Source organism: Culex pipiens, unplaced genomic scaffold (assembly GCF_016801865.2).
Source record: "Culex pipiens pallens isolate TS unplaced genomic scaffold, TS_CPP_V2 Cpp_Un0005, whole genome shotgun sequence".
NCBI classification, from domain to species: Eukaryota; Metazoa; Arthropoda; class Insecta; order Diptera; family Culicidae; genus Culex; species Culex pipiens.
Genome location: NW_026292822.1, coordinates 412,427 through 439,127, shown reverse-complemented (window position 1 = coordinate 439,127; position 26,701 = coordinate 412,427). Strand labels below are relative to the sequence as shown.

At 36.0% G+C, this 26,701-nt stretch overlaps 1 protein-coding gene across 2 annotated transcripts in view; it reads right to left on the bottom strand.

Moving 5' to 3' along the window:
- Nucleotides 1–26,701, bottom strand: part of LOC120419906 (potassium voltage-gated channel protein Shaw-like) — a 266,231-nt gene that overhangs the window by 55,475 nt on the left and 184,055 nt on the right. For both annotated transcript variants that reach the window (XR_005605792.2, XM_039582775.2), the window contains exon 3: nucleotides 9,883–10,893. Coding sequence is in view for 1 of the 2 variants with exons in the window: in XM_039582775.2 (XP_039438709.1) it covers nucleotides 9,883–10,091 (209 nt within the window). In the remaining variant the exon portion in view is untranslated. The remainder of the gene's footprint in view (nucleotides 1–9,882; nucleotides 10,894–26,701) is intronic.

Genomic DNA, 26,701 nt, shown 5'->3' with positions numbered 1-26,701 from the left:
CAAAACAAAAGCCCACACAGTTTGGCCAGAGCAAGACACATATTTTCCCCTGCAGGGACAGCAGATTCTCTGTTGACGAGTTGGGAGGGTTTTTCCATCCAATTTTCACTAAAGATGGTGTTGTTTGAGGGAAGATTCAAATAATCCTTTTTTGATTTGATTTTTAATTTGAAATTTTGGAATTTTCAAAGTCGTCAACTTTAATAAGACCGTAAAGCATAATGTCACCTTAATTTAACATGATGGAACCACCCCACACATGTGGGGCAGCATAAATTTAACGAGTACAATGCAGCAGCAGGTTCCATTGTTTCCTGGTTGATGGCGATGAATTTCAGGTCGTGCAGTTCTGGGGAACCATTTTTTTCTCGTTCATTTCATTTTTCAGAAAAGGACAAAGGGGCGACACATTCATTATGGTTGACTTTGTCTGGGAAATTTAATTAAAATTTTGACAGGTCAGCATCCAACATCCCAAGCTGGATTCATTATTTTGGATCTGTGAAAAAATCCAAATATTCTAAATCTCATTGAAACGAATCTTCAATAATAAAAACTGATCATCTATATATTTTCCCATTGCATTAACGTCACAGCTATAAAAATGACGCCAGAACGAGCCTGTCACTGGCACAAGCTCATTCACACATAAATCCTTCCATTCATACAAGTACAAGTACAGCCACACCGCTTCGATGACAAATTGTGTCGAGAAATCATTATAATGGCAACCCTTCAACTCGATCACGACACACAATTCAAACCGGTGCAGAAGCGGGGAAGAATACGAAAAATACCAAATAAAAATCGATCGATTTTGCTCCGCGGCATTGTCCGGCGTTGAGCAAAAATAAATCGGATCAACTATTAAAACGTACACCACCAGAAAACAGCTCAACAATGGCTGAATTCGGATCGAGTCGTATCTCCAACTTCTTTTTTATCCCCCAACTGTGGAAAATCCTTTTCCACAGTCGCTTTTCCGCAACGTGGCGCGATGCCAATTTTTATTTTTATGATTTCATGTACCACCCACAACTCACCCCACTCAACCTTTTTTCTCCGTTGAGGCAAACAACCACAAACAACTCAACTAAAGTTGCTGGGAGTAGGGGGAACACAGAAAAAAAACAATTCTCGAAACCGTGAAGTCAGTTCACGATTATGAGAACCACGAAGGAATATATTCACGTTTATGGTGCAAATGCACCATACTCATGAATAAATTCCTTCGTGGATCTCACATTCGTGAACTTAATTCACGATTACGGGAATTGATTTTTTTCTGTGAAGGAAAATATGAGTGGAAATCCGAAAAGCAACAACCAATTTGCCCATGTTCCATTTCGTCCATTTCGGGTTGCACCGAGGGCCCACCAACAACAAACAACAATAACGATCAATTTCGTTGACATTTGGGAAAATGTGAGGATTGAGGGCTTGCAGCCGCGCGCCGTTCCAGCAACAGATGGGGAAGCTCTTCTTTTTTTTGCTAGAATATACAGCACAACTTTGTGGTAAGTTTATGTCAATGCAAATTAGTGTGATGTATTCGTGACTATTTTTTATTATTATCTGCTGTTTTCTGTCAGAAGAGAACATTTGTAAAAATTGATAAAACGACTTATTTGTTTTTTTTTACTGGAATTTATTTCACCATATTCTCTTTTGTGGAAAGAAGATATTTTATATAGTGTTATCATATCGAACTTAAACTTTGTTAATTTTCTTAATCCTTGTAAAGTCATGGAAATCGCCATTGATCAATGATTGTCAACTAGGACGTTAATAATTAATAACATATATAAAATTTTTGAGACTCATTTGCTTCTGGTCAAACATTTCTTCACTGGTTTCAAGTGTAAATTTGAAATTAAATATGTCTATATTGAACTTTCTAATAATAATTACATTTCATTTACATTCTAAGTGGTATGGCTTATGCTCTTCATCTTTGTTATATTTTTCGTTTTAGTATTAACTGTTCACATTCATTTATTTACTTCAAATTGTTTTATATTTTTGCATTGAATCGAATACATTTGGGTAAAATAGAAAAAAAATCACTCTAACAACTAATCCTAACTTAAAACTAAAAAAAAAAAGCTAATTCATTGAAATATTCAAAATCATTAGAACGAGTAAACTACGAACTGTATTTTAAGATATATCCTCCAAGCGTTCTTACTTGTTCCGCACGAGTTTTGCAACCACGCAGTGTTGTTGTCATCTCGATGAAAATGTTCAGAAGTTCTTGTGGCGAAAACAGGCCACTACTGCCTTCATCCGTTGATGCTGGTTGGTTTTCCCTCGGTTGCTGACTGAAGCCAGGACGTGTTGTATTCTCTGCAACCTTTTGCCGCTGATTCAACGACAATGGCTGCAGATTTGGAACCACTCGAACTGATCCCGCTCCAGGGTACGCCAAAGCAGGAAAATCCACGTCCGTGAAAGTTGGTGATGTTTTGCGACGATTTGGTTGGTGCCTCGTCGTCGCTTGCTGCCGAATTTTTACAAACTCTGCTCGTTTTGGGCAGCTTCGATTCTTGGTCGAATGGTCGCCGCCGCAATTGAAGCATTTCGCTTCGATGTTCTCGTTGATTGTTTCGCAAGCTTGAGTTTTGTGCTCACCTCCGCAGGTTGCACAACGACTCTTGATGAAACAGTTCCTTCCACCATGTCCAAACTACAAACAGTTCGAACACTGCGTCACGTCACGGTGCACTGGACGATGACGTTCCCAAGTCACGATGATGTTGAAAATTGCCCGAACTGCTTTCAGCTCAGACGGCGTTGTCGATCCTTTCTCGAGATGAACCAGGTACAGTTGATCACGATACTTGATGTCCTTGTTGTGTCTCTTGAAGACTTCGATCACGTTCAACTTAAGAGTTTTGAGCTCTTCTTTCAGCACACTCACATCCATGTCGTACAGGCCGCGGAGGACCTGTTTCATGGGGCGTTTACCTGGATCGTCATGGCTGTAGTATTCAATCTTTGTGTTGTTCAGGAAATCCCGAACGTAGTTGTGATCCTTTCTGGTAGGTAGCAGAATTTTGAGTCCATCAGCACACAAGCGAATGGAAGCTCGTAAAGCACCAGATTTGATAAATCCGGTCAGCCACTTTCGCACCGAGTCCGATGACGATGTTTTCACAAAAATGGGTGGCAACTTTTCCCGTCGTTCAAATTCTCCCTTCGTCCACAGGGAGGGTAGCGAACTGGTTTCCAGACGAATTTTGAGCGTCCTTGCTCAAACGGCCTGGCTTTGCAGGTAGCGCTTCGGCATTTTTTAGCTTCTTCAAATCTGCCGATCCTGCTGGTGAGGACCGCCTCTTTTTCTTGCCGTGAGGCATTTTTTGCACTTTTTAGCACTTTTTTGGTGTGTGAGGGACGCACGTCTGACTCGCTTCTCTGCTGATCGCAGACTCGGTTTCAAGCTGGTTGACTTCCAAATGACCTCAAAAATGTAAAATATTCTGAATATTTATTTTGTAATTTGGCAATCGTCACTCAATGGAAATAGAAGTCTCATCAACTCAAATTAATATAAAATGCACTTTCTGCATTGATGATTATATTTAGCATGTTTTGAAAAATTTGAGAAAATTTTAAAATTTAAAATTCCGAAACACAGTATTGTAATTATTTTTTATGGGATCACAACGTCGCGTCTTTCGTCTTGACATGTTGATGTGAAATGTATTTTAAAACACTATTTTCATTCGAATGCTGAAATCCTATCTAGATTTTTTTTTCACGAACATATCAAATATTCATATCTTGAGTATTTTTTTCAAAACAACCAATGTGCCATGGGTTTGCTTATTTAATTACCCTTTTTTGAAAAAGAATTCGAGATATTAAAAAAATGAAAAAAAAATCAACTGTAAAAAAATCTATTTTATTTCAAGAATTATTTGATCTTTGAAAATTAAGAATTTTTAAATCGTTTTTTTTCTGAGTGTTGAACCATACATTTTAAAAAACTGTGTATTTTATCAAACTAATATAAGAGCAGTTATCCTCCGAAACCGAAAATGGAATTTATTTAAATTTATTGATTTGACTCAAACTTTGTGGGGCCTTTCTTATGACCAAAGAAGCCTCCGTATAATTTTGGTAGGTGCCCATAGAAAACTGTTACGTAAATATCCGAAAATCTGTAACATTTGAAGGAATTATCCAATCAATTTGGAGTCTTCGGCAAAATTGTTAGTATTTATGAGGACTGTTCAAAACAAAATTGGGACACGGAAAACCATTTTTTTCGATTTTTAAATTTACTTCTTTAATAATAAATCACTTTCCAAAAATATATTTTTTTTAAATTTTTTGTAAGGGACAACATTTGAGCCATAGAAAAGTGCCAGAAAAAAAATTTCAAAATATTATTTCCGAAAAGATCATAAAACATAATTGTAGTTTATGCAACAAGCTGCAAAAAACCAAAGATTTTTTCCAGCACGAGTCGTGAATTTATCCGACGAGGTTCACCGAGTTGGATAAATACAACGAGTGCTGAAAAAATCAAGTTTTGCAACGATTTCCACACAACTTTTTTTTTGCAATTCCGAAAATCACCCTTTGAATAGAGTTTTAAGTCAAATGTTCATGTGTTTAGTCAATCCAACATTTAAATCAAAATAATGTTGAAAAAAATTACTTTTCGAAACAAGTGCTGAAAAGTTCCACATTTCGGTGCTGAAAAGTAGAACTTTTCAGCATTTATTTTGAAAAGTGTTTCTTTTCGAAACTTGGTAGAGAAAAGTAGGTCGTTTCGTCGTTCTAAAATGAAAGGAAAAGTTATCAGTTTCATGACTGAATTACAAAAAACGTATTTTTTCATATTTTAACATAGAACATTGGAGATTGCTGAGATATTGGCATTAGAAAATGTGGAAATGTTTAGATGAGACTTAAAAAACTTAAATTTTATTGTTTCTTTTTCTCGCTGTATTTTATTGGACTTTTTTCATTTTTTTTTTTTGAAAAAAAAATGTTTTTGGGAATGGATAATCATAGAAACCATAGAAAAAATAAAAAAAATGTTTTTTTCAGTTAAATTTAATTTAATGAGTTGATATATCTTTGAATCGTTGCACTTTATCAAAAAAAATTGTAAAGTAAGTTTGAATGGAAAATATTATTCTGCATTCAAAATTGAATTTAAAACATCAGGATGAATATCTTTTTTTTTTGTTTTATGGCTCAAAAGTGGCATTATTTTTAAACCAAAAACATATCATAAAAAAATTGAAATACGGAATTAAGGATGTTGAATTTCTGTAAAAACACGTTGATTTTTATGGCTGGGATGAGTAATTTTTTCACGATTTCGTGGAACTCTTTTTGTTTATTTGGACTCAACTTGCTGGTGTGAACTCTACATCAAGTTAAGGAAGAACATTATGTAAAAATAGTATTTACACCCCTTGGGCACTATGAACATTTTGTGATGAAACATGTAAACAATTTAAAATTTTACAGAAACCTAGTACTACGCTATGTTCAGAAACTCATGTGGAACATACAAAAAAGCTCATGAAATGATGGTTTTTATAAAAAGTACAATACAATTACAGAATTCAAAAAGGGTGCAAAAAAAGTTTGAACACCTTTCGAAAAATTAACATAAATAAAGTTATTTGTTGACAAATCATCATAAATCCAGTCTCCCAACTCCAAATAGGCATCCTTGACTGATTAAAAAAATAATTTGGATTGAATATGAAGTTTACTTACTACTTAGTATAAAAGTTTATATAACTCTGGAAATTCTATATAAAACTTATCTAAACTTATTTTTGCAAACTTTTATTTAAACTGAATGTTAATATATTACCATAAAATTGCTAAATAAACATTTGGAGTGGTTATAACACCGTTCTGGGGGTCTTTGTATCGATAAAATTTACTAACAAAATATGTATAAATTTTAGGAAAAAATTGAAAAAATGTCTGAATTTTGTCCTGAAATTTGTTAAACCTGGTTTTGTTTAAAAAATTATCGATTTATATTGCATTTTATACTGCATTTTATACTTTACATGAAATTTGTTCAACTGAAATTGCTTGTAAACTTGGAGATTTTCTTTATTTTTTTTTTTCAAAAACACATATTATTTATTATTTACAAATTTATTTTACCTTCTTCTTGTGAAAAATTGTCAAAGGTATCCGAAAATGCATTCCGTTTTCCGATTCAAAATCATGTTCGTTGAGAAAATCATGACACTTTGAGAAGTTTGAAATAATGACTCTCATTAATATTTTGTTAACTACAGTAAACTAACTTTTTAAACTTTTCAAAATTTCATGAATAGTACCACAGTCAGTATGATTCTAAACCCTTTCTGTAAGTATTTCCATTGTACTCTTCATTTTGCGGAAAAATCGCGAACCTATCAAAGTCACCATGGTTATCAAAGTCACCCCGTTTTACGGTAGCTGTTTCATAGTCTTACTTTTAGTCCAATAATGCTCGAATACAATTTAAAATTGGTTTTCACGGCGTGTTTTCTAGAACAACCTTATCAGGAAAAAATAGTCATCGCTACTTTCAAATGTGTCTTATAGGAAATTTTCTCAGCTTTCCAATGCTTCTAAAAGCGAAATGTTTCATCGGGAAATTTCTGAGATATCTCTATTTTAAGTTTTTTGGTTTTAAATTCCTTTATTATTTATTGGTATATTTATACTAGCAGTTCAGAAAACTTATCAAATGATGTGTTTCATGAGTCATTTACTCATCAAAATGTTTGCACATTTTGATGAGTAAGACAAGAAACAACTTTGTAGAAGGTTGCAAACCGCAAAACATTTTGAAAATTATGTTTTGTCTAAGTTTTTGAATATATGGGATTTATTCAGATATTAAATAATAAAACAGTGTAAAAATGTATTTTTCACAAGAATTATTTGATAATTACATATTTTTTGTGTACAAATATCACGTGTCTACTCTGATTTAGCTTGTTCAACCGAAACTTTGGCAGGTTTGTGATTGTTAATGGTATTATTGAATTTTAATGAATAAATTTGATATTTTCTTAAGCAAACATTAACCAGGAACATAAATACAAATATGATTTGAAATCGAAAATGTACTACATATTACTGTAGCAAGCTTCAAAAGTCATATTTTCATGAGTATAAAATAAAGATAAAATTTTATAAAATGTTTTCTGTAGAAAATGCACTTAAAAGTAGCAATAAAACTCGAGTCTTCCAATTCAGAATTCTGAAAACACCGTCACAAACATTTATTTTTGTTTGAACAAAAATTAAATAGTATTTTAACAAAAAAAAATCAAACAGAAACTTTCTTTCCAAACTATTTGAACAAAAATCAAGACATATGGGTAATTCTCCGCCAACTCACACAGCAGTTGCCCCGACCCCTCTTCGATTTGCGTGAAACTTTGTCCTAAGGGGTAACTTTTGTCCCTGATCACGAATCCGAGGTCCGTTTTTTGATATCTCGTGACGGAGGGGCGGTACGACCCCTTCCATTTTTGAACATGCGAAAAAAGAGGTGTTTTTCAATAATTTGCAGCCTGAAACGGTGATGAGATAGAAATTTGGTGTCAAAGGGACTTTTATGTAAAATTAGACGCCCGATTTGATGGCGTACTCAGAATTCCGAAAAAACGTATTTTTCATCGAAAAAAACACTAAAAAAGTTTTAAAAATTCTCCCATTTTCCGTTACTCGACTGTAAAAAATTTTGGAACATGTCATTTTATGGGAAATTTAATGTACTTTTCGAATCTACATTGTCCCAGAAGGGTCATTTTTTCATTTAGAACAAAATTTTTCATTTTAAAATTTCGTGTTTTTTCTAACTTTGCAGGGTTATTTTTTAGAGTGTAACAATGTTCTACAAAGTTGTAGAGCAGACAATTACAAAAATTTTAATATATATACATAAGGGTTTTGCTTATAAACATCACAAGTTATCACGATTTTACGAAAAAAAGTTTTAAAAAAGTTGGTCGTCATCGATCATGGCCGTTCATGGTCACCCGCGACAGACACGGACGACGAAACAAAGAGAAACGCAAAAAGTAACTTTTTCAAAACTTTTTTTCGTAAAATCGCGATAACTTGTGATGTTTATAAGCAAACCCCTTATGTCTATATATCAAATTTTTTGTAATTGTCTGCTCTACAACTTTGTAGAACATTGTTACACTCTAAAAAATAACCCTGCAAAGTTAGAAAAAACACGAAATTTTAAAATGAAAAATTTTGTTCTAAATGAAAAAATGACCCTTCTGGGACAATGTAGATTCGAAAAGTACATTAAATTTTCCATAAAATGACATGTTTCAAAATTTTTTACAGTCGAGTAACGGAAAATGGGAGAATTTTTAAAACTTTTTTAGTGTTTTTTTCGATGAAAAATACGTTTTTTCGGAATTCTGAGTACGCCATCAAATCGGGCGTCTAATTTTACATAAAAGTCCCTTTGACACCAAATTTCTATCTCATCACCGTTTCAGGCTGCAAATTATTGAAAAACACCTCTTTTTTCGCATGTTCAAAAATGGAAGGGGTCGTACCGCCCCTCCGTCACGAGATATCAAAAAACGGACCTCGGATTCGTGATCAGGGACAAAAGTTACCCCTTAGGACAAAGTTTCACGCAAATCGAAGAGGGGTCGGGGCAACTTTTCCCGATTTCGTGTGAGTTGGTAGAGAATTACCCATATATATTTTTTTAAGATGAGATTGAATATGAAATCTTATAACCTTCTAAAATATTGCTAATTCCTTGATCATTTATTACAAAAAAAACTGAAACAATCATTTCATACCAATGAAAAGTATTTCTCCTAAAGCTAGCAACAGTAATTTGCACTTTAATTTCGAGTATAAAACATGTTTTGTATCCATGCAACTAGTTAGTGTTTAATTAAGGAAATATGATATTTATTCATAAAAATCTTGTAATACCCTATCAATCTCAAACCTGTAGAAATTTCGGTTGTGTCAGCTAATTCCAAGCTGAATCAGAGCAGACCGGTGTTATTATACAACAATTATGTAATTATCTATTTGTTTTTGTAAATATAATATTTCAATACGGTTTTATTATTTTATTATTTGAATAAATCCCACATATTCAAAAATTCGGTTAAAACTTAATTTTCAAAATATTTAGCAACCTTTGCAACCTTCTACAAAGTTGTTTCTTGTCTTATTTTGCACATTTGGTCATTAAAATACACATGAAACATATCATTTGACAAGTTTCCTGGACTGTTATTTAAAAGTTTCCAATACATGATCAAGGATTTTAAAAGAAAAAACTTAAAATAGAGATATCTCAGAAATTTCCCGATGAAACATTTTGCTCTTGGAAGCATTGGAAAGCTGAGAAAATTTCCTATAAGACACTTTTGAAAGTAGTGATGACTATTTTTTCTCCTTAAGGTTGCTCAGAAAACACGCCGTGTTTTTGCTTGCACTTCATTTCAGTACATTAAGTATGCAGGTTTGCCAGCTGTCTTAAAAACTTTTTTCAAATTTGTTGAAATTGTTTGTTTTTTTGTGACAAGATGACAAGTTTTTGAAACGAGCATGTTTCACCCAATTTAGCTCTTACTTAGCCCTCTACATTTCTAAGATTCTTCTTGAAATCAGTGCCATACGTTCAGCAATTTGTCTTAAATGCCATAGCATATGTTCCAAGAAGTACCCCAAATGACAACCACATTTCAGCAGCTGCTCACTACAATCCCCTACATAATTGCTCCATTTATTCCACGTCTTGTTGACCACTCCCGCCCAAAGAATAATAGACCCAATTAGGGTCACCAAGTCTGTTGGCCTGCCATAGAGTAAAAATGTTCTTTTTGTCCTTTGCGTACTCACCGGTAGTAGTTGAGCACCTGCGCGAACACCCCCGGGTGCCGATCGAAGAAGTACTCGTTCAGCACGGGGTCGTAGTTGCCCAGTGCCTCGGTCAGCCGGGACAGCCGCGTGGCCGGAATCTTCTTCAGCGTCGCTTTGTACGTCTCGTGCCGGATTCCGCCGACGTTCAGCACCACCCGGTTTTCCGAGTCCATGTTCATAAGATTCATCGCGCGACCTTAAAGGTCTCTGCTGCTGCTGCTGTTGGTGCTGGTGGTGTACGGCGTGCGTTTTGCTCCCAGATGTTAAGCAAGAGTGGATGGTGGTGGAGGTCGCTCCCCTGGGAGCGAGAGTGCCTTTCTTGATTAGGATTTTTTTACGATTTCTTTTCCTGCTTTGTCACACACAGTTAATCACGGTGAGTCCTGCTTGGCGGGGTGACGGTGGCGGACTGTCCCCGGCCTGGGAGTGAAAGTTATTTTTCATCAACCGAATCTCTCCACCGGGTGATTAATCATCCTGGGAGGTTGATTTCGTCGTTCCGTTTTCGGTCCTTCCTGGGAAATCAAGTCCAGGTTGCTTGCCCCAGACTCCTTTTTTGCGGTGTGATTAATTCGTTTTGTCGTCCCTCTTGTGCTGCTGCTGCTCCTCCGGATGGTGACAGGGTGGACATCACCGGAACTCACGCCACAGCATCCGTCGTCGTTCGCTTCCTTGGACCGGGTCACACCACGCTGTTGACGTCCTCGTCGAGTTTACGTCTCCTGGGCACGAAGCTGCTGCGAGAAGTTGCTCCAACGACCTGGACGACCTGCTGAAATCGACGACGGGACGAAGGGACAACATCTTTTCCTGCCGGACTGATTAGCATTCTGGAGGAGGCAGTCCTCGTCCTGGTCGTCATTGAAGTCGCTACTTTGGCTGATTCGATTGGCCACTGGGCTGATGTTGCTGCTGCTGCTCGGGATGATGATTGTGGGTGGTGATGTGGTTGGCGGTTCAGGGTGGCCACGGTTCGCCAGCATCGTTCGTCTGGAATTGGCGCAATACAGAGAGAGAGAGGAAGGAAATTGATTAGCAGTTGGTCCGGCCAGCATCAGCAGTAATGCAATGGTAGTGATTAGTATTAATGGAATTGAGGTTCTGTTCCCCGGATGTTTGATATGGTGCGTGGTGAAGTTTCGTGGGGGTATTAGCATAAAAGTTGATTACAGAGCTTCTACGAAATTATATCGATGGTAAAATGACAAGCAGGAAGATTGCAGATCGAAGGTCACAGGTTTCGCCAGTGAACAGTGAATTATTCAGGATATTCCTTGAACAATTCTTTATAAAGAACTTGATGCCTAATCCAATCCTAATCAAATTTAGTCTATCATCCAGTAAACTTATTGACTGATTTTTTTTTTATTTCTCAGACCAAAAAACTTCTTCAAAGTTTTAGAGATTTTGAACAACCTTTCTACCCAACCAACCGTACCCAAAACTAGTGCAACCGAACCTTCCCCTTAATCCCAGCAGCACCCCTCTAAGCTCGAAAGCAAATCAATTCACCTCGAACAATTTCATTACGGGCATGCTTTGTTTGAACATTATCCCGATTATGGATGCCACAACGTAACGCTGGCGTTCGCCAGCTCTGCCAGAGATCGAAAACTTTGCACAAACACTCACACAAAACTAAAATTGAAATTGTTACCAACCTGCTGGAAGCCCGTAAAACGAGGGTGGTGCACTAAATTAGTTACGCTCTAGTCTAGTGTGAGGTGCCCGAGCTTAGAGGGTGCACACCGTTGATGAAACCATTTCAGACGAGTTGAGTAACGGATTCATGCCACCTTTGCTGGCAGGACGAAGTTGACTGACTATGTCAGACTAGTTGCAGCAGATTGAAATAGTCTGTGGCATAACGGGGCAGGAGCAGCGTGTGGTTTTTGAGGTTGGCGCGCTTGAATAATACGAGCTTTTATTAAATCTGAAAACATGGAAAATGTGGGGACGATGCTTTTCGGGTAAATGGATCGGTAGCAGCAAACAGGTAGATATTGCCACCACATTCGAAAGGTATGTGAGAGTTGGGTGCAAATTTGTAGCAAGTAGTACATGCAACACATTATTTTGCTCTCAATTCAATGTGAATTTTGCTATTGTCTTTACACGGAGAAAAAAGAGTTCCCAAAATCGTGAACAAGCGTTCATGAAAATGGGAACCTCGAACAAAGTGTTCAAATCCCATGGTACGATTTTGAAAAACGTACCATGAAATTTGAACACTTTGTTCGAGGTTCCCATTTTCATGAACGCTTGTTCACGATTTTGGGAACTCTTTTTTCTCCGTGTAGATACTATATTTGTTTTTTAATCTTTTATTCATTTTTATTTCTAATATCCTAAATGTCCATTCAAATATAATCTGTTTTCTAGCTATAGATTTTTAAAGCATTACATAAGCTTTAAACTAGTTTTTTTCTTTCAATTTTGAAAATCTTATGTCCTAAGGAGTCAATTATTAAGCTAATTTGACACGCTGAAATTTCCTCAATAAATCATTGTTTAATTTTTGTTTAGCAAATCATCTGCTTTCCCTGTTAAAATCAACATTTGTATTTGTCATTTTAGGAGCAATTCATTGTACGCTTATAATCTGAAACAGCACTTTTAGTCATCATCAAGATTTATTTCCCAATCATGTTTTTTTTTTTCGTTTAGCTACTTATTAGAAGAATTGGGTGCATAAATATTACTGTTATGCACTGAAACAAAATTTGCAGTTTGCTGAAATCAAATCAATTAAAAATCGAATTTTTAAATTTACTGCTTCAGTTTCGTCAAAGTATGATAGATTTTTATGGTAAATATACGTCAATCGACAGATTCGAATTCAAATGAAAGTCCTGTGAATTAATATAATTGTTGAACTCTGGTACAAGGATTCGTTCAAAAATTACGTCCATGAATAGGTCGAGGGGTAGTCAGAAATCCTCAAAATCTTTGAACGTAATATTTGAAAAACGAAACTATTGGCACTACGCCCCCCGGGGCATGGCCTTCCTCTAACGTGGGATTTCTGCTCCAGCGCCTCTGACGAGACAGGAGAAACCGGGACCGACGTTTTACTTCACCATCCGATAGAAGCTCGGTGGATAAGGCGGGAATCGAACCCGCGTCTCATAGCATCATCGGGATCGGCAGCCGAAGCCGCTACCCCTGCGCCACGAGACCCACGTAATATTTGAATAAACCCTAAATGCAATGCACCCATTTTCGGGATACATGGGACCAATTGGGACGACTCTTTTTGCTGTTTTTTGTACAATATTCTTTTATATTTTCGAGTGATGTGCTTCGAATATTGAGGTCCAAAAAACCTAAAAAATCTTAAAATTGCTCGCATCTCCGTAAAACTTCATCCAATTCCAACTCTCGTAGATGCATTTGAAAGGTCTTTTGAAGCACTTCAAAATGGGCCATAGACATCCAGGATTGGTTTAACTCTTTCTCATAGCTTTTGCAAATTACTGCTCAAAATGGATTTTTTAATACCTTAATATCTTTTTGCAACAGCCTCCAACACCCATAAACCAATAGGTCAAAAGATAAGTAATTTCATGGACTATAAGCCTACGGTAATAACTTTTTGGCCAATCGCAGTTTTTCTCATAGTTTTTCGATTTTTCTATAACAAACTTTTTACAACGTTAGTTTTTGCCCTGTAGGCTTCTATAGCGGCACATTTTGGTCTCAATTTTGTCATATTCGGAATCCTCGGAAAATTTCACGGTAGTTAGAAGTATTGGAGTGGTAAATTTGATTTGAAAAATAATTAAATAAAACATTTTGAAAAAAAAAATAGATCTTTTTTTACAATGTGACCAATACGTCAAATGCTGTATCAAGTAGGCGAAAACTTGTTTCACCCTTAATCCAACAAATTGTAAAATAGTAGTTTATGCAACAAGTTGCAAAAAGAGGATTTCAGCACGAGTCGTACAAATACGACGAGTGCTGAAAAAATCAAGTTTTGCAACGAGTTCCATACAACATTTTTTGCAATTTCGAAAAACACACATTGAGTGAAATTTTAAGTCGAATTTTCATGTATTTTGTCAACAAATCATTTAAATCAAAAAAATGTTGAAAAGTGTTACTTTTCGAAACAAGTGCTGAAAAGTTCAACTTTTCAGCACCCATTTCAGTGCTGAAAAGTAGAACTTTTCAGCATTTGTTTTGAAAAGTGTTGCTATTCGATTCTGTTATTTTTGGTACAGAAAAGTAGGCTATTTCGTCGTTCAAGAATGACAGGAAAAGTAAGTAGTTTCACGACGGAATTGCAAAAAAATATTTTAATGCATTCCAAATGGCCTTTTTTTCAACCGAATTTGCAACTTCAATGCTTTTAATTAACGTGAAATTTTCCGGTGATTCCAAATTTGACAAAGTTGAGACCAAAAAGTACCGCTATGGAAGCCTACAGGGCAAAAACTAACGTTGTAAAATGTTTGTTGTAGAAAAATCGAAAAACTATCTAAAAAAAAAACTGCGATTGGCCAAAAAGTTATTACCTACGCTTATAGTCCATAAAATTACCTATCTTTTGACCTATGGGTTTATGGGTTTGGGTGTTGGAGGCTGTTGAAAAAAGATATTAAGATATTAAAAAAATCCATTTTGAGCAGTAATTTGCAAAAGCTATGAGAAAAGTTAAACCAATCCTGGATGTCTATAGCCCATTTTGAATTGCTCCAAAAGACCTTTCAAATACATCTACGAGAGTTGGAATTGACGAAGTTTTACGGAAATGCGAGCAATTTTAAGATTTTTTAGGTTTTTTGGACCTTAAACTTCGAAGTCCGTTTTAACCCACTTTCCTTTGTCGTAGAGGGCTCATATTTGGCATGAGTTCATCTCATGTATAGACAAACAAACGTTGAAAGTTTCATCCAAATCGGAGCACATCGATACGACCTGTTACACATTGGTGAAAAACTCGCTCTTAAAATGATTTTATGCCTTTTAAATACGTAATTTACAATTTTATTCATTGGTAGAGAATTCACAAAAAATCGATTCTGTCGATAAGAGCATGTTCAGGGAAACAAAATCTATCATACCTTGATAAAACTGAAGCGTCAACCGACATCAATTGTCGAGTAGTCAAAATGTCCCGTTGTGTAATAAACGAATCATTTCGGATACATTGAATCCTAAATATTAAAAAAATAAATTATAAGATAATTTTGTTTAAGTTTAAATTTTTGAGAAATTTGAGATATTTTTTTATAATTAATATCTTAACTCTTTGTTTAAGAGAAGTTATTCCAAAACATAAATTATTACTTAAGTTAAAGAAGGTATTTCTAAGGTTTTGTATTATGACATCATGAAAGTGTTTCATTTAAAATTTACAAATACTAAAATAAGTTCTTGGATTGTAAAACGCAAAACTGTAAACTAAAAAATTTTCCTTTTAAAATTTAAAATTTAGTTTAAATCCGCATGGATTTTATTGTGACAGGTTTTGAAAAGTTTTAGTTTTTATATTATTTTACTTATGTGGCCGTAAAATAAGATTTGCTTAGTAAAGCAGAATGGAAAAAAATAAAATTAAAACTTACTTGAAATTAAAACTGGAAAGAATTGCCAAACCAAGAGACAAAATCATTTTTTTTATTTTTTTTAAATACATTTTTGAAGCAAAAAACTATCTACAATTCGAATACTGCTTGAAATCAAGTATCGTCAATATCATTTCATGTCTTTTTGATTATTTGAAAGCCTTGGCAAAAAATCGCATGGATTAAATATTTATTATCTTAGTTTTGAATACCGAGCTGTATTACTTCTTAATTACTGTTAACTGATTTTAATTTATTTATGCAATATGGCGGTCAAAATGGTGGTCAAAATAGGAGTGATGAAATATTGAAAAAATGCCTTTGGTAATTTAAAAAGAAATTAACTCCACTCCATCCACTCCATTTCAACTCTTATTGATTTGGTTGTAATCACCGTGGAATTTTTAATTGGTTGAATTCGCTTGGTTTTGTTCGGTGACCATTCAACTCTTGACTAAAATGAGGTCGCAGATATCAAATTTTCAATTATAAGGCAGTTGCAAATATTTTATGAAGTTTATGTCTCTCGACTCTGGTCTAAGGCAAGGAGGAAGGGGGAGGGAGGTTAAAAAATATAAAAATTGAATTTACAAGCCATGGTAAAAAAATAAATAAATAAAGTGCATTTTACACCTGGCCGGTTGTTTTGCAATAATAAGTTTTTTAAATATCCACGTAAAATAGTAGTTTTGCAACAAGTTGCTTACAACATTTTTTGCAATTCCAAAAAACGCTTCTTTAATGGAATTTTATGTCAAACATTCATGTGTTTAGTAAATTCATCGTTCAAAACAAAAAAATATTGAAAAATGTTGAAAAGTTCAACTTTTCAGCACCCATTTCAGTGCTGAAAAGTAGAACTTTTCAGCACTGTTATTGAAAGGTATTAATTTTCCATTCTGTTATTTTTGGTAGGGAAAAGTAGGCCGTTTCGTTTCTCCAGAAGGACAGGAAAAGTTGACAGTTTCACAGTGGAATTGCAAAATATATACTTTTTACCGTACTGTACACTGGAATTCAACAAGAAATTTTTTTTTTTTTTTGAATTGAAAAAAGTTTCATAAGTCATTTCTTATTACAAACGAGTTCGAATCGGAAAGCGGACTGCATCATCCGATTTTTTGAACAATTTGAATCTTATTTACAAGTTTGGAGTGATATTAAACAAAATACAAATTATCTTCACATTAATAGGCGCCGCAAAATAAAATAAAACTCTTAGTAAATTTGGAAATTTTCTGATTCAAAATTAATATAATGATTAGTGAGAAATGTTGAGCAAATATAGAACATATCATTTGCTTAACTTTAAATTTATGTATTGCAGATTGCAGCGATTTTAGACAATCTAGCAACTTGTGGAAAGCTCTATACAAAAGTGTACACCTCAAACTACAGCAGTAAAAAACTGTCTAAGACACACACCCTAGTTTGAAACTGTTCTAATGTGTTCGAAAGCAAAAAAGCTCAGTCGAGACACGCACCACTGTAGGCGAGCGGAGGGGAGAAGGGGTAGGATTTCAAGTGTGCAAATATTTGGTGTGCAGTTATGATTTGCAAGGGTGGAGAATTTGGTGCAAAGTGTGCAATATGTTTCATCAAAAGAACAAATTGTGAGTGTTTCTAAGGAAACATTAAAATTAACCTCCCAAGTAACTTTTTTTTCCAGGAGTTCTACAAGAGCTCTTCAAGATAGCTACAGCATAGCAGTTTGGACCGTGGTAGGATAAAACTCTTTTAAAGTACTCTTCCAAACTCCTGAAGAAGTTTTGAAGAGAATTTTATCCTACCGCGGTCCAAACTGCTATGCTGTAGCTATCTTGAAGAGCTCTTGTAGAACTCCTGGAAAAAAATGTTACTTGGGCTCACTGGTGGTCAGTATGATTGTAATTTATTTAATGTGCATACTTTTGGGCTGACATTTGTAACAAACATAGTAACATCTAAAGTCAATTAGGAAAAAAATAATTTTCAACGAATCAATTTTAAACCAGCATTCATTTTTTTTTTTTTCAAATAACCTTAATGGACATTGTCTGGTCTACTCTAGAGCATGTTTTAAAAAAGTAAAGCTTGAAGCAATGCAAATGGCATTTTCGATTAGTTACTGATAGAAAGTATATTTGTTATATATTTTTGAGACTTAAAATCAGATACAAAAATCTTTTTCTTTTCTCTACACCCAACTGGCAGTCGCATGATTGTGATGCATGGCGGCATGAAAGTATATCAGAATCTGCATGAAATCTGTCCTCATGCATTTTTTGCGATATAGGAGTATGACATTTTTGCCCGTTACCGACAATTATCGACATTACCGACGGCTTTTTGATTGTATTTCACAAAAAAAAACAATTAGCAGAACGAGGATTGAACCACCAACTTCTTGGTTATTGATCCGACACGCTACCACCGCGCCATGGACGCTTGATGAAAAGTGAGTGAAAGAGCACCAATATATGCTTCTCTTTGGAGTGTTGCTCGGGGACGGGCCAGCTTTATATGTGTTGGTGAGAACTGCAGATCGCTGAAATTTTTACACGCGGGCAAAAATGATCTACGGGCTTGCTGCAAAAAATGTTATAAAATATGACATTTTCTGCAGCAAATCCAATGTTGCAGATTTTGAGATATATTTTTCCTTTGGGTGTAACGTTACATTGAATACAAAATCATTGAAAACACTGAAAACACAATAACAACTAATAATTGAGCGTTCACAAGCAAGGTTCTTTCCTTATGCAAAATTATCTTAGAAGGTGGCATTAATGAATAAATCTTTACATGTAAAAAGTTGCACATTTTAAAGGAAATCCAACTCAAGCCCACCGCCAGGAAATGTCTGCAGGAATAACAAACGACCTGGTGTCAATCACACCATCCGTCCAGAACAATCGTACTGCCCCGACGTCAACCTGTTGTTGCTGCTGCCCCACTTTATTACCCGCCGTCACAGTCCACTTCCGTTGGACATTCCTCAGTGCCACCACGATAAAACGATTTGCATACTAAATGACGCCGCGCCCAAAGCGACGACCTGTTGTGAGGGCAGTCCTTAAAAATTTAACTCAAAAAATTAAAATTCACCTCCCAAAAGCAAAAAACAAAAAAACACTAAAATTCTCCATTCATTATCGCGTGACTGCAGAAAATCCTTTCCTTTCTTTCTCTCCATCCCCCGACATTATGTGGGGTGGTTCGTGGTTTGTTAATTTTAAAAACCGCGTCACGATCCTACCCACATTTAATAATTGCACTCAGCAGTGCGTGAGGAAATTTGGACCAGCTACCCAACCTCCTGGTCGTCGTTTAGTTTTTCCTCACCACTAAAACACCAAAATTTATTGCCACGGCACGGTGACGACCGGTAGTGGGCAGAAGCTTTTTTGCATACTGCTGCGCTTGTTTGCTCGGAATAATGTCAACTTTTTGGGGGAATTTGGTGATTGTTGCACGATTTTTGGAAAAATCGTAAATTGATTTTGATTGACCTCCAAGACATTTAAAAAAGAAATTCTATGTTACTAGACATTTTTTCTTAAAACAAAAAATACTTCAACCATGACATTGTTTTGATTTCATTAAATTTCAACCAATTTCATAACTACCCTACCTTTTTCCACCAAACTCTAATGAAAACCTACCCCGAACAAAAAACCATGTTTTTCACCGCGCCACCAAAAAACCTATCAAAACCATCGTCAACATTGTAGTCTGCAAGCTTTTGGATGTGGCTGCAGCAGGTGAGTCGAGCCCCCATTCGCTTTTCAGCACTCTTAAAAACTGGGAGGGGGCTCGTCGTCGTTTTGTGGCTTTTCAACGAGCCCCCCCCCCCTCCTCCTCGTTTTTAACGTCTGAAACGACCCGGCGGCGACAACGAGATAAGCGCGTGTGGTCCCGTCTCTAACGACCTGTGAGCACGTGTGCTGAATTATTAATGTAATTAGGAAATTTTTCGACGCCATTTCACGTGCAAGCGGTGAATTACTCACCAGTTTGAAATTATTTGCAAAAAATGAATAAAATGAATAAAATGAATAAAATGAATAAAATGAATAAAATGAATAAAAGGAATAAAATGAATAAAATGAATAAAATGAATAAAATGAATAAAATGAATAAAATGAATAAAATGAATAAAATGAATAAAATGAATAAAATGAATAAAATGAATTAAATGAATTAAATGAATAAAATTAATAAAATGAATAAAATGAATAAATTTAATAAAATTCGGGACCACTTCTACCAAAAAAAAAAAAAAAAAAAAACACAAATCACCATTGTCTGAAACGTGTAACAAGCTGCTTTTCCCAGGAAAAGCTTACATTTTCCCGGGAAAAACGAGCTTAAATCGGCTTAACCAAAGGATGTTACTCAAAGTCACTTTACGGTGCTAGCTTCAGGTACCAACACAATGGGATGAAAAATCATTTCGCTCACATTATGTTCACAGAAATGGGTTGAAACAACAAAAACAAAAAAAAAAAGGAAGAAAAAGCCTACGTGATTGATTGGGGCAAAGTTTACCGAACTGGAACGAGCCTCTCTCGGTTGGCCATAATTTCCTGGCTCTGACAGGTGAAGGATTCTGGTTTGATGGAACCGTGCACGTGGTTTCGAGTTGAGTTAAAAGTTTTGATGGGTTTGATTCGATTTGTAGCAGAAAGTTTATCAAAATTGTTTTTTTTCTGTTTTGGTTTTGATTTTTTTATCAGAACAAACTTATTACTAAAACTCTAATTTCAAGCAATAGAAGCAAATTTAAGATTGATTAAACTTTTGGAAACTCCTTGCAATTTTCACAATTTTTTCTTCACATTTCACAGTAAAGTAGCAATCACGTTACGAAAGTAACAGCGCCACGTTTGGGCACAGTTTTCCTCCTGCTTTCAGCTGATCGATGCCAGGAAGTATGCTTTTTCACGTTGGCAAACCGCGTGGTACCGGAAAAGGATGAGCTTTTTGGATGGAACCTCATCCGATTTTTCTTTTTCTCCTTATTGTATGCCTCCACTTCCATCTGGTATTATGATAAGCTTTTGTGAGCAGGTTTGTTGAAGAAAAAAAGTGCGTCAAATCATCTGCCTTTTTTTTTGCTGGCTGGCTGGAAAAGCTTCACTCTTGCATGTTTTATGCGCTGCCAAAAGCATGCCCTCCCTCCCCTCCCACGGATTGAAAGATTGAAGTGAACCAACCCGTGACATTGACTGTTTTGATAAGAAGGATGCTTTTTTTTTGTTGGTGATGCTTCGTCGGAAGAATGATGATTAGATACGGTTCTTCTTTGACGTTGAGATTGATGCAGGACAAGAAGATTGTTCCTTTCATCAACCGAGATCTACGTAAGTTACCTTTGTGGAAGAAAATAAAGAAAAATTATAGATTGAAGTTTTCTAGAAAATTCCTTTGACATTTTCACGATTAATTTGGTATAGATATTTGTTTCAAATTGAGCCATTACATTTTTAACGATCTAATAGTCAGGAATGTGGTCAACGAAATTAGCCTGAATATCTTGTATTTTTTTGGCTTCAGTTCAATCAGCTTAAATGAGTTCGATAGATTTTTTTTTTCTGCAAAATTGTCTTCATTTATAGCACATTTACATTCCTTTGTGCACCCAAGAATGGGTCCATTTGAACCACGCTGCTAATAATTCCCTCCTATTCGCGATAATACTTTTATACGGATCATCACTCGACAAAATTACGATCGTCTGAAAATAAAACCCCATCCCACAGAAATAATGCCTGGCCAAAGCCGTTATCATTCTGAAGATTGTGTGGCTTTAACTGCTGCCAGCATGTTATGGATTTCACAGCATCACATAACAACACGCATGTTTTATGACAGGCAAAAAAACCACCCACAATTTCCCACCCCCAATGGGTGATGCGGCTTATGTGCTCCTGGCGACATTTTTCCACATCTACAGCACCCGACACGCTGTCGTCGACAAAATGGAGAATTTTTCCCCCCGACCCTCCCACAGTTCCAGGCGTTTCATAATTTTCCCATTTCGTTGTAATCACAGCATAAATCATAAAATAATCGAGCTTCGTACGGTGGAGGGAGCGAACTTTTTTTTTCTTCCTCGCGAAGATGCGCCCAAAGTGACCTTCATCAGAAGCTGCTGCTAGAAGGGAGATGCTCTGCCGTCACTCTGGGATTAATTTCAAATTGATATAATTTATTTAAAATTAATTTAGACTGACAGACTGGCGCGGTGCACACGAAGCACGGAGAACTCTGCGATAATGAGCGTTAAGCTGCTTCTGCCAGCCGGCTTGCCGAGGGTAGTTAGTCAAAGTCAGTGACCTGATCGGATCCGAGGGTGGGATTACGTCACTAGGTTTAAAATTTGGGCTTTTCAAGAAGGTTTTAGACGAGTTTTCTTTCTTTTTTTTTTTTTTTTTTTTTCGAAAAAGACCTCCATAACACTGAAAGGGGGATAGATCAAGAGCGAGAAAAGCTCATTTCATTTTTTTTTGTCGTTTTCTACTTTCACGCTGGAAGTTCCAGCAGACACCAAAGTGCTCGAAGCTTTGGGTCGATCCATAAATCATTACAAATTATTTCTTACTTGAGCAGGCAAGCCACCGTTATGACAAAATATAATCTTTGTGTCGTTTTGCATATTTTTTCGCTAAACTTTGCTTTGAGTTTGAAAATGACTCAGTTCTTTTTTAACCAGATACTTCTTTATAAAAGGGGTTGCTTATTGTAATTGTCATTTTAAGGCATGAGTGACTTTATGTTTGACTTAGACTTTGACTAAGACTTTGATAGAACAAGTTTTCAAAAAATCCTGTTTTTTAATGCAAAAAAATGATTTTAATTTTTTTATTTTCCGTATGTTCTACTCAACTAAAGGGGCAAGACGAACAACCCGTTGGGGCAAGAGGAACAATGCATGAAAAAACATGTTAATTTGCTGACAATTGAACTGTTATCACTTAGATACATCAGATTAGGGTGTATTTGAAACGTTTCTTTCATTTTTAGATCAAAGAATATTATTTTACTAAAAATTTGATCGTATTTACGAACAAGATTATTACTTAGATGAAAAAAAAGGAAATTTTCATAATATCACTATATGTTGAATGGACATTTTTTTAAACAATTGTTTATCAGTTATTAAGTACGTTTATTTATTTTTTTCCCAATAAAATATGTTGTTGCAGCAATTCATATTTTTTTTCCATACTAAAAATCCATATGGTACACTTGCCCCACCTGAACAATTTTTTTTAAAAGCTCTCAACAAATATAACCAAAAGTTAAATCATTCTTTATAATAGGTGCAATTCATTGGAAGGGACACTACTGATCTAGGAAAAATTGCATTTTGATAAAATGAGCCTTAAAACGAACCCAAAGTCTTATTTTGTACTTTCCAAGTATTATAAGAAAATAAAGGTTTGTAAAAAACTTCATTGAATCTTATGCTCCGTGGCGTTTACGTCGTTTTGGCGGTTATGTGTTAGTAGAATCAGCTAATTGCATTGCTAGCAACATTTCCTCATACTGGAAATAATCAAAATTGTAAAAATTACGGCCGTACGAGCGATTGTTCCTCTTGCCCCATATGGTCGTCTAGCCCCACCTTCCCCTATTAGAATATTTTATTACAAAAAAAGCAATTGCTTATTATTAAAAAAAATAAACTGTGAGCAACTTTCTACGAAATCGGCCGATTTCGACCTTTTTTATTTTTTGTATTTTTTTATTTGTCTCAAACTTTGTGGACGCCTTCCCTATGACCAAAGAAGCTTTTTTGTGTCATTGGTTCACCCATACAAATCTCCAAACAATGTTGGCAGCTGTCCATACAAAAATGATACGTAAATATTCAAACAGCTGTAACTTTTGAGTGAATTTACTGATCAATTTGGTGTCTTCGGCAAAGTTGTAGGTATTGTTGAGGACTATTGAGAAAAAAAATAGGTACACGGAAAAAAATGCTGATTTTTTAATCAACTTTTTTGTCACAAAAACTAAATTTCCCAAAATATGTATTTCTTGATTTTCGAGATTTTTTTAAATGTAAAGGGGACAAAAACCCGCATCTTTTGAGCCATAGAGAAACATGGTCAAAAACTCTTTCGCCGAGTTATGATTTTTTGAAAAAATAGTGATTTTTGGAAAAAATCGAATTTTTATGCAAAAAAATTAACTTTTTCAAGTTAAATTGAATTTCCAATCAAAAAGTGTTTTACAGATTTTTTGATAAAAGGCTCGGTTTTCAAGATATAGCCACCGAAATTTTGATTTCATCGAAATATTTGAAGTTTTCTGATTTTTAAAAAAAGTGACAAAAAGTGACCATTTCTAAAAATACTTTTTTTGAAAAGTTCGGAAAATTTACTATAAAATTGTCTAAGAGACATTGAAGGTTGGACATCTGGTTGCTGAGATACAGCTGCTTTAAGGAAAATGATATGTAAAATTGAAGTTTTCTAAGTCTCACATTAACAATTAATCCACCATTTTTCATTGTCGATATCTCAGCAACTAATGATTTGATTTTCAATGCTGACACATAAAACATTCGTGAAATTTTTCGATCTTTTTGAAAAAAATACTCTGATTTTTTTTAAATCAAGACATTTAAAAGGGCCAAACATTGATTATCTTGATAAAGATCTTTTCAAAATATTTCAGTAAATTCACTCAAAAGTTGCAGCAGTTTGAATATTTACGTACCATTTTTGTATGGACAGCAGCCAAAATTGTATGGAGACTTGTATGGGTGAACCAATGACACGAAATAGCTTATTTGGACATAAGAAAGGCCCCCACAAACTTTGAGCCAAATCAAAAAAGGTGCAGGTGGTTATGTTACACATGACCAGTATGACAAAGAACTTTGCAAGATGATTGTTGAAATTTTCGATTAGAATGTCCGGTCCAAATTTCCCCATGATTCCCTTATAATTACACAACACAACTCTTTTGTGAATAGTTTTAAGCAGACATGCATTGGCACTGCACGCTGTTAGCACGCGTGCTATTTTAACGGATAGCACTGCGCTTTCAATCATAGCACTCGCCCTGGCACTCGAACAAAAATGGTAACCAGGTTGTTTTTTCATTTGTTGATTTCAAGTTTACTGTTGTTATTGTCCAGAATATGATGAAACTAACTACAACCACATTCATCTGTGAATTTGGTGCAGTGCTAGTGCTCAAGGAATGTAAGCAGAAGATCCATGGTTCTGATCCCTTCAAGGTGAACTTTTTTTTTTGCTTTGGCAAAAATCGTAACATTTTTTTAAATCAATGCAGATTATTGTCCTGAAAAAAATATAAGCTTCATGGAAAGAACAAGTTGATCGTTGGAAGTACCCGAAAATCAGTTCCAGGTGGCCTGGAGACATAAATGGACGTGACAAGGCTGGCATTTGAATGGGTACAACATTTGAATTTAAACATTCTGAAGATTTTGCGGACCCTGAGATTTATTTTTTATGGAAGAATCTGGAATAAGGTATGTTGCAGTTGTAATAGATTCCCGTTGGTCATTAACCAAATTTGCTTGAGGCCCCTAAAAAGGAAAAAAAAATCTATGAGTGCTAAATGGGAGTGCTAAATAATAGCACTAGCACTGGGCTGGAGTAGCATGCTTTGAACTTGGTGTAAGTGCTAAATTTGAAGTGCCAGTGCAGAGCGTGCCAATGCACGTCTGGTTTTAAGACATAACATCAACGTCCTTTCGAACTAAGGGGACGGAAATTGCAAATGGAGCTGCAATAGAAATCAAGGTGAAATCAATCGACTTTCCCTCACCACTCGAAAGTTATCAAGATGCGGAAATGTTTTTGCAAGGCTGTTGCAAGCAATTGGCGGCAGCAAAGTAAATTTCAACAGCAAACATTAAAACTGCCCTTTCAAGGGCTCTAATTGAATACGAAATAGTTATTCTACATTTTCAGAAACAGATTTTCGCCGCGGCACAATAAAAAGGCAATCGCAGTAATCGATTTATTACTTCCTGCCTAAAATAAGCGTTTTATTTTAACTGCTTAACTTCAGATAATGGTCAGGTGCATGCCCAGTATCAAAAACCATTAGGATTGATACCCATATTGCCCTAACTCTTATGGTTCGGCAAATGTCCCCCACCGGAACATCCCCGGGGCCTCCGGTTTGTGGTCACTACTGCTGAAATGTCAAATTTCTTGTTCAGTATCAAAAACCATAAATTTTGATACCCATATTGCCTCAACTCTTATGGTTCGGCAAATGTCCCCCCACCGGAACATCCCCGGGGCCTCCGGATTGTGCCCACTCCTGCCGAAATTTTAAATTTCATGTCCAATATCAGAATCCATGATGTTTGATACCCATATTGCCTCAACTCTTATGGTTCGGCAAATGTCCCCCATCGGAACATCCGCGGGGCCTCCGACCATTCCGGATTGTGGTCACTACTGCCAAAATTTCAAATTTCATTTCCACCATCAAAAACCATAAAGTTTGATACCCATATTGCCCCAACTCTTTTGGTTCAGCAAATGTCCCCTCTTCGGAACATCCACGGGGCCTCCGGCCACTCCGGATTGTGGTCACGACTGCCGAAATGTTAAATTTCATGTCCAGTATCAAAAACCATAAACTTTATCGCAACCACAACCAACTTGACCCAAAGGGAACTGGTTCTCGATCAACACGGAGACCCCTTCTTGATGCCGTTAACCGGAGCCTTCCGGGTGAAGATCAGCAGCTTGACCACATCGGTCCCTAACGTTCTTCCTTGATGGCCTGCAGCGACAATCCGTCCCGTTCCTGCGACGGCCCGAGCCATTTCGGCAACCTCTCCACGTCGTTGACCGGGGGAAATTTCTGCTGTCCCTTCTGATTCTGCAACTGCCACTCGATGTTGACTCCTCGGCTGTCAGAAAATTATGAGCTTGAGTGGAGGTGATTTTAGATACATCAATCTCACGTCTCTCGGAGAGGATGATCGGGAAAGGTTTGTTCAACCAATCAGCGTGAAGGAAAAGGAGGGGAAATCTGCGAAGAGGGGAAATCGCCACGTAACGATTTCGCTTCGCAAAAATTTGGGTTCCGATCTTTTTATTCATTCTCTTTACACATACTAAACATCACCTAAAGCACCAAACAGTGCGTTGCAAGTGTATTTGTAGCAAGAAAGCGCCATCGACTGTGGATTTGCTCGTGTGTGTGTAGTAAACCACACTAAACTTGTGTTCGCG